Here is a 9,664-nt window from a genome sequence, read left to right on the forward strand (position 1 = left end):
TATAAGGAGTGGTGGGCAGGGTTTCCCCAACCGCCGGTAACCGCGCGGTTATCATAGTTATCGCACTTAACGCGAGGTGCGGTAAAAGGAAAACCGCGATAACCTCCTTAAATTCAAATAAATTTTAAAAATAAGTTGTAATTTTAATAAATTTTATACGGTCTCGTACAGTTTGCCATGGTTACCATGAGGGTGCGGTAACTCCGGTCCCGACGGTTTGAGAAACCTTGGTGGTGGGGCCATAGGGTGGTGACAAATCCATCGCTCATCTCAAACACTAATGTCTTACGTATTAATGGAGTATAGATAAGCCACTTTCAAATTTCAAACTTTAAAACTTAAAAGCGGAGTAGTCCTCTTACTCCCCGCCCATTGTAGTTCCCCCCTAAAAAATTTTAACCTGAAAAAAAAGAGTAAAATGCACCAGCGGTACTTAAACTTGTCAGGAGGTTTCATTTAGGTTCACAAACTTGCAAAGCGCACATCGAGGTCTCTAAACTTGGTTTATTGTATCATCCAGGTCAAAAGCCACTTTTAACAGTGGTCTTGTCGCCACGTAGACGATGACATGAAATTTATTTTTTTTCTCCCTTCTTCCATCTTTTTTCTCTTTTATGAAAAGACGATGACATGGATGATGACGTGTACGAGGCATTTTCGTCTTTTTGACAAGGAAGAAAGAGAAAAAAGAAGGAAGAAGGGAGAAAAAAATAAATAAAACAATTCCATGTCATCGGTCCACATGGCGTGCCATGTAGGTAAGATCACGGTCAAACGTGGCTTCGGACCAGGATACAATAAACCAAGTTTAGGGATCTCGATTTGCGCTTTGCAAGTTCGTGGACCTAAGTGAAATCTCCTGACAAGTTTAAGGACCGCTGGTGTGTTTTACTAAAAAAACTATCTTGAAGTTTAGATGGACGAGGGTCAGCTTATAAGTTTTAGTATTTGAACCATAGTATCCTCAGAGTCAACTCTTTTATATAAGATATAAAAAGCGTGGATAAAATTGAAAGCAGCGTACCTTATATGCTACACCTTGAGTGGCATCATAGCCCGGATCGTGGAGGAGAAAGGCCCATATGTGTGCATATGCAGCATGCGGGCCCAGTGACCACTGACACTAGGCCCATTTGGGGGTGAAATGGGCTCTACTGGACGCACTGACACGACGGACCAGGTAACCGGGCTCTAGAGAAGGCACTGGTCTCCGCTCGGCCCACAGGACAAACCAGGCCGACTGTTTGAATCGTGCTTTTAGGGGGAAAACGCTCAGTTTTACTTGTTGCTCTTTTTTTTTTCTAAAAAAAAAAACACGAACCGCACAAGATAATGGTGAGGTTTCATATTGATATAGCAGATAAAAATTACAAGAAATTAGCCCCCCGAATGTTATAATCAGAAAAAAAAAAGGCCAAGTGCCTACTACACACAACACCCACTATTGGAAGCAAACAGTAGCACTTGTCGCTCTTGAAGTAGATTGATTTCCGTCCTCGTTTAATTTACGTGCGAATAGGGGTGGACAGAAAGCTCGTGACTCGTTAACTCACTTGGCTCGTGAGTCGTGACAAGCTTGGCTCGACTCGTTTCATTTTCCTAACGAGCCGAGCTGGCTTTTAAGCTCGTTAGAGATAACGAACTAGTGCCTCAGGTTGCAAGAGATGGCCTAGGGACAATTGTTTGGATGGTTTGGCTCGCAAGCCAAACAAGCTAGCTCGTGCTTTCATACGAGTCAAGCCGAGCTGGATTTCTAGTGACCTAGCCGAGCTGAGCTAGCTCGCTATCCACCTCTACCTGCGAATGATCCTTATTATTTAAAAACATTTGTGATATCCTTGTCCTTTATCGTCTACTTGCAAACTTATTAGTCACAAACCAAAATTTGAATTCTAAAACTTAACTTTAGAGCTTTTTCATCACAATTTTTTTTACATAGGCTTTAAAACTATAAAAGTTTTATCTATAATGATTTTTTTTTTGCTTCGTTCATGTTTTCACGGTTTACCAGCCAATGCTTAAAAAATGACTCTAGCTATTTATAGTACCGCGCATGACATGGGATGTGCATATGGGTAAAGAGAGATGCGTGTATTAGCAACTGATCATCCGGACACAGATATTAAGGAGACAAGCACAAGAGCTGTAACAGCTGATCTCCAGAGACTGGCTAATTGGTTTGAATTCCAGAAGCAGGGAGCAGGGCAGCAGGCAGGCAAAACAAAGGGGTGGTTCATTGATTCCAGACAATTCAACCGGCCGTGGCCGGCCTCCCTTTACTCGACAGGGAGAGGGCACTGCACCAAAGTACCTACGTACTTGAACAACAAATAAAGAAAAAGTGAAAAAAAAAGAATAGTGCACGATCAAGAAAACTAAAGTAACTGAAAACTTATGTTATGACCGGTGTTTACAAAACTGGTAAAATTGGTCGGTTTTTATGATAAAATAGAGATGGAGAGATAGAGGGACGACTAGAGGCCAGGCTCCCTCCAACATTTTTTTACGTAGAATAATCTAATCAATTATAATCAACAAGTTAAATAATAGTACTCCCCTTCAATACTTTTGGCCCCCTTCCATATCTAAATCCTAGCTCCATCGTTGTATCCCGGGCTGGCTTTGTAACACAAAATCGTAGGTTTTCTAGTTAAATTAAAATAATTAATTGGATTTTAAATTTTTGAAGAAAAAGGTCAGATTTCACTAGCATAGGCAATGGCTTAATTTTGCTAAAACCAGAAAAATCGCCATGGTCCGGTTTTCGCTAGTGGTTTTTAATTTTTTTTTGTACGATACACTCTTACTGTTTTTGGCGCGGTTACCGGACCCCGTGGTAACCGCGCGAAATATCGTGGTTTCAAAAATTTAAAGTTACCATGCATGGTAACTGCGATAACCGCATAGTAATTAACCACGCGGTTTTGTAAACCCTGACTACAATCAAACAATATTCACTGTTTTGGCATGAGGGTGGAAAGAGGGTAGAAATGAAAGGAATTGATGAAGATTTGATCAGATCAACTGCTAGAGAAAAAAAACAGCACAGATATCAGATAGAGCAAAATGACTAGTAGCAGAAGAAGCTCAATTAGCTAGCTAGATGATCAGATTATACCTAGGTGAAACCAACGCACAGAGACAGTACACTTCATTAATAACAAGAGAGATGATCAGGAAGCCCTAGATAGCTTGATAGGAAGAACACACTAGTTAATTGATGAGCTAGCTAGACTTGGTAGATAGTAACTAACTTCTCACTAATTATTCTAGCTGGGCTTAGTACGGTGCAACACCCATGTTGGCCGCCGCCGCAGCAGCAGCTGCCGCTGCATAAAGCCCTTCCTTTAGTAGCCCATCCTTTCTCTGATGATCCTATAGGACAAATAAACAAGGTTGACATTTGATTAGTAACATAATTACCCTCCTTCATTAATTCACACTCACAAGAATGCTTTTGGCTAGATTGTGAAAATTAATTAATTAGGATGTGTTTTTCCCCGTTTTATGCCCGCCATTCCATAAGTTTAAATTTAAGAAAGGAAAATGATAAAATAATTACTCCCTCCATCTAAAATATAAGCATTTTTATACCCTGACACGATCTACAAGATGCTACTTTGATCAACAATATCTATAAAAGTAAGATGTTTTAAACAAAAAGAATTGCATATTATGATAGTTTGCTTATTGATAAATGTAGTAACATCAATTTTACATGATTATTTTTTTATTTTTTCTATTAAAATTTTAAAGTTAAAAATATTTGATTTGTCACTATGCTAAAATGCTTATATTTTGGGACGGAGGGAGTAACACTTAAACCTATCACTCCATAAGTTCAAATTCAACAACAAAAGTTAAAAAAAAACCCAAATATAACTCTGAATACTGTGCATTATTGATAATTATTTATTATTTTTGTTTCAATTTGTATAAGTTGAATTGGAACTTGCATATGTTTGCGAGTAATTAATATATCACATATATATTGATCTAACTTGTCAAGTTTTGTTTTAGAAAAATGATGACTTTTAGGTGACATAAAAAATGAGGGAACGTTTCCTTGAGAGGCAAAACTTCCTATGTTCTTAATAAAATACTCATTAAGAAGAAGAATAAGGTGGTGTTTACATCCAGGGACTTAACTTTAGTCCCTGTCTTTAGACACTAATTTAGAGTATTAAATATAGACTACTTACAAAACTAATTACATAAATAAAAGCTAATTCACGAGACAAATTTTTTAAGCCTAATTAATCTATAATTAGAGAATGTTTACTGTAGCATCACATAGGCTAATCATGGATTAATTAGGCTCATTAGATTCGTCTCGCAAATTAGTCCAAGATTATGGATGGGTTTTATTAATAATCTACGTTTAATATTTATAATTAATTTTCAAACATCCGATGTGATAGGGACTTAAAAGTTTTAGTCCCATCTAAACAGGGCCACAGCTCTCTTTAAGAAGAAGAATAAGTTTGGCGCAGCCGTGCATTAGTGCTATTGGTTGGCATAACTTCTGCAGTCTTTTAACCTGTACTGGAATCCGATGCAGTAGTTGTGCCAAATAGGACTTTGGATGATTCTGCTATATATTCCTCAAAAATAAACAAAGCTTCAGTTTTACTGTCACATATTACTCTTTTGTCCCATGAGACTTCAAATTTCAGAGGTGAAAAACTTGTACAGGAATATGAACAAAAAATGTGAGTTTGTCTCTTCACAAGCAGTAGCTAGTATTTGGGACAAGGTTTCATTGATTGGTCACCTGAGGAAGCAGGCTGGTCTTCTTGAGCCCCTGGTGATCCGGCATCAGTCCAAAGTGGATGTGCGGAAAGTGTGCCCACTGCAAACAAACAACAACAACAAAACCACCACACCAAACAGGCAAACAAAGATTCAGACAATGCCAAACACCAGGAACTCGATTTTGAAAGATCGGGAAACCCTAGGAGAGAAACATGGCAACACTGCCAAACCCTATAACAACAGATCAGACCAGAGACACACAGAGAGAGAGAGAGAGAGAGAGAGAGAGAGAGAGAGAGAGAGAGAGAGAAAGAAAGAGAAAGATCTAGGTGTGGATGGAGCCATGGCGAGAGAGTACTGACGTTCTTGGCAGCCGCGCTGAAGGCCTCCCTGTGCGAGATGTCGGGATTGCCAGCCTTGATGCGTTGGATTTCGTCCCTGCAAAAATCCAAGAACAAAAACAAGAAAGAAAACAAAGACCAGTCAAGCAAAAAGATCGAGAAAGTATAAAGAAAACGAAAGGCAAACATCAGCTCAACCGACGACGACATCGATCGTCAATCAATGGAGGTATTCACTCCTCTCTCTCTCTCATCACCAATGCATCATTTGCCATGTCGTCTCATTAACTCCACTGTGACCACTCTCTCTCTCATTTCCTCTCTTGCCTCGAAAGATGCAAACATGGAGAGAGAGAAGTGAGAGAGAGAGAGAGAGAGAGAGAGGGAAAAGACAAAGTCACAAAGCAAAGAACCCTTCTTCCTCTCTCTCTATCGATCTCTGCCTCCCTCTGCAAAAGGCCTTATGCTCACTACTGCCGCCACGGCGTCGGGGCCCAAGTTGGCCGGCTGCTTCCACCGAGGCGGCCGGCATTGCCGAGAACTAGTAATACTTCTTCCGTCTCAAGATATAAGAGATTTTGGATGGACATGATACATATGTGTTCCATCCATATAAAATTTACTACTACATTTTAGGATGGAATGAGGAGCTCAAAGTAATAGGATTGTGATTCAGAAGAAATGTGATTGTTAGTAACTCACTTGATGAAGCGGTTGTACGCCGATGGCACACGCTGCCTCTTCTCCGGAGCTGCATGCATTCAGAGTTTCAGACAATTAACCAAAATGAATTAAGCTGATGCATCAGTTAATTAGCTAGCTCTAAACTAGATGAACACGCTGCACGCCATGGCTGGAGCTGAGCTCGACCAGCCGGCCATGGCTAGTACTAGTAATCAACAAGGCTAGCTAGCAAGCTAGCTCGCATGGAAGTGTGGAGACAGGCGACAATGGAGGAGGAGAACGGCCACTGTTGCCCACAGTGAAAAGGGCCTAGCTAGCTAAGCTAGCTCGAGTGCACAAAGGAAGACGACGACTAGACGCGACTACACGAGTGCTAGCTAGCTCTCTCTTCTTCTCCCTTGGACAGTTGAGAGCGTGCAGCGTGGTGGCCATGGAGCACTTATTGCCACAAAAGAGAGAGAGAGTGGATTTTAAACTCTCCAAATTTTGATCAAGAACCAAGAAAAAGTTTCATCTCGATTTAATTTTCAGCTGGCTTTTTTCTCGAGATGTTGACATCTCAAGGGAGCTAAGCAACTTTGCATGTAAGTTAGCATACTCACGTCTGTTGATGACGGCGGTGTTCGTCCGGGGCGACGGCTCTTTCGCCGCCGCTTTCCCCTGCGACGTTGGCGGCGGCGGAGCCGCCGCCGCCGCCGGGGAGTTGTTGTTCCTGCAGCTTGCCGCGCTCGCCATGAGGCCGCCGAGGCCGTGCTGCTCCAGCAGCAGCTGCGTCGGGGAGTTCGCCGTCGATATCTCATCCTGCATGCACACGCAACGCAACCACACAGGATGACTCAATCTTGATCTTCATGCAGAAGAAGCAGCCATTGATGCATGCAAGCTAGCTAGCTAGGTAGGTAATACCAGGAGGGAGTGGTGGTGGGGAGGGTTGGCCGGCGCGAGGTTGAGCGAGTGGGGGAAGTGCGCGGCCGGCGGCGGCGGCGGCGGCGGCGGGGGAGGAGGTGGTGGTGGCGCGGCGGCGGCGGTGGTCGGGAGGAGGAGGCCCCTCATGTTGACGGTGAGGAGGCTGCTGCAGTGGCCGCACCTCACCGTCACCGTCTCGAACAGGCTGCTGCTCGGCACGCTCACCTGCAACACACGCCGCCATGGATGAACAAGAAAAGCTCGAGAGTCGAGAGCAAGATGAACACAAATGGAAAGGAAGTGTGCGTGGTTTGATCTGAGATCACTGACGACGAGCACGGTGTCGCAGTAGTGGCAGTGCACGTAGCAGAGCTGCTCCTGCTCGGAGTCCGCCGCCGCCGCCGCCACCGGCGGGAGGACCATCTCCCGCATCGCCGCCGCCGCCGCGGGGAATTTCTCCTCCACCACCTGCTGCTCCCGCTGCACAACAGCCGGCCGAAACGCGGCCGCCGCCGCCGACGACGCCGACGACGAGGACGACGACGACATCCCAAATCAAACCCTCTCTTCTCGACTGATTCGACGCAGACGCAGCAAACAAGAACACGATTGCTTGCTTCTCTCTTTGCAGCTAGCTCTCTCTCGCTTTTGTAGCAGAATATAATATTAATACTTCCAATTTTTTTTATCTCCTAGCTGCTCGATCTCTCTCTCTCTCTCTCTCTCTCTCTCTCATCTTGGGATCGAGATGATTTGATGGGCGTGTCACTCACTGGTAGATGATGATCTCCCGGGTGATTTGATGGTTTCGGGGTTGTGAACTTGTGACTGATGTGTGATGCAATGGAACCTAGTATGTATCGGATCTCTAACTCGTTGCTGCTGCCGCTGCTTCTTCTGCTGTGATTTGGGGACTAGAGAGATCAAGAATCACATCAAGATCAGACGAGAAGAGAGAGAGAGAGAGAGAGAGAGAGAGAGAGAGACAAAAGCCGGGGCCCTGCAGCTGCTGGTGGTGCTTGTGCTAGCTGCTGGGTTAGCTAGCTAGTAGTAGTAGCTGGTGAGAGTGAGAGACTGGTGTATTCTTTCTCTATCCGTCTCAAAATATAACTAGCTTCTTACCGAAATATAATCGTTTCTTTTCGCCGGGCAAATATAATCGTTTCTGAAGTTTTTCATGAAGAGAACAGAAATTGAGAGATAAATTAGATGAGGATGATAGTGAATCTATGATTGGTTTAGACGAACAAGCAAGTGAAGAAATTTAAATGGTACTTCCACCATCCCAAAATATAAATATTTTTAGCTAAATCGTACTTCCTCCGTCCCAAAATGTAAGTATTTTTTAAGGTTGGCACGAGTATTAAGAAAGTATGTGAGAATGATTGAAGAAGGTGTGTGATTGGTTGAAAAGAGAAAGTAGGTGAAAAAGAATGGTTGTGATTGGTTGAGAGGAGAAGGTAGGTAGAAAAATAGCTTCATTTTGGGACAAAGTACTGTGCTAGAAATAGCTATATTTTGAGACGGAGGTAGTAGCTAACAAACGCTTATATTTTAGGACAGACGACGTAGTACATGGTTCTGATCAATTGAGTTGAGAAAGTAGATAGATAAGTTGTTATATTTTACGATAAATTTTCAATGCTAAAAGTTAATATATTTTGCGATGACGCAAAGTTTGTGAGTGTAGTGTAGGGGTATTATGGGGATTTTATGGTTGTCTGAGACAGTGGCAGCTATAGGTAGCTAGGCGACGAGGGGGGTGTGTGGGTATGTGGGGTTAGCATGCGCATGCATCTCGATCGATCAAGTCTAGCTCAAGCCATGAGGAGTAGAGACTGGATGAAGATGGGGAATAAGCTAGTGGTAGTAGCTACTCCAGGCCAAGGGGCAAGCTGCCATGGCTGGTTTCTAGGCAAGTCGCCACCGGATATAGGCCGGCCTCGACCGTCGCTGTTGCAGTACTAGGACAACAATCATCTCTCTCTCATGCATGTCAGGAGAAGAGAACAAAACATCTCGATCTCATGTCATGTTGTTAGGACTTAATTAGAGAAGGTACAACTATATAAGCCAGCTATAAGCATATGTACAGCAGAGAAGAGAGAAGAGAAGCGGACTACAAATTTATATCCAACTATAGCACGGACACCAAAACACTATGTGTATGACATGTGGGACCAATTATTAATTATGTAGTATATATATTTGTAGTTAACTATTATATGATTTAGCTATTAGATTGACTACAAATGATTAATTGGAGCTAGTGGTTAGCTATACCATTAAACTTGCTCTTAGGGCTAATGGCCTTGCGCCCATCGACTATGGATAATTGGATATTTCATACTTCCTCCATTCCATATTAAATTCATTTTTGCCTCCTCTCATATTTATCCTAAAATAAGTTCATTTTTATAATATTCATTACATCGGAGTTTATAAAAATAGGTAATAATTTTATTGAGAGTAGATAAAGTGAGTTACAGTTGTATTGGGATTTGATCGAGTAAGGGATATTTTAGTCTATTTAGTTTTGTATTGGTATGGGCAAGACTTAGATCAGATAGGGGATATTGCTATACTCCCTCCATAAAAAAATAAATCCAAACTAACATGGGATATGACATAATCTTGTATAACGTGTATATATATAATTCAAATTCGTTATATTAGAAAATATCATATTCAATATTAGATTGGTTTTTTTACGAGGGGTCGGAGTAGGATCGACGCGCACCTAATTAATTGCAGGCTTACAGAACCCTACGAATTAATGTAACTCCAATATATGCATGGTCAGTACACTGCTCGGCAGGATCAGTACCCTCAATCACCGCTAGCTATCCTCCAAAAGAGCAAGGACCGTTCCTTAATCATGCAGGCGTGGACATGCATATATCAAATCCCATTCATGAAGAAGCACAATAACTCGTCAATATCAGTACTGTGCATTAGTTGTCATAGGTGTTGCACTC

The 9,664-nt window shown here is 42.4% G+C and overlaps 1 protein-coding gene across 1 annotated transcript; it reads right to left on the minus strand.

Moving 5' to 3' along the window:
• Positions 1 to 3,074: 3,074 nt before the first annotated feature.
• LOC4349074 (protein YABBY 3-like) lies at positions 3,075 to 7,774 on the minus strand. The gene is made up of 7 exons (NM_001423081.1): positions 7,017 to 7,774; positions 6,687 to 6,911; positions 6,383 to 6,581; positions 5,799 to 5,847; positions 5,118 to 5,193; positions 4,775 to 4,852; positions 3,075 to 3,375 (listed from the first exon to the last, which is right to left on the minus strand). The coding sequence occupies exons 1-7, from the start codon at positions 7,233 to 7,235 to the stop codon at positions 3,280 to 3,282; spliced, it is 942 nt and encodes a 313-aa protein (NP_001410010.1). The 5' UTR covers positions 7,236 to 7,774; the 3' UTR covers positions 3,075 to 3,279.
• Positions 7,775 to 9,664: the final 1,890 nt, after the last annotated feature.

Source organism: Oryza sativa, chromosome 10, assembly GCF_034140825.1.
Source record: "Oryza sativa Japonica Group chromosome 10, ASM3414082v1".
Lineage (NCBI taxonomy): Eukaryota > Viridiplantae > Streptophyta > Magnoliopsida > Poales > Poaceae > Oryza > Oryza sativa.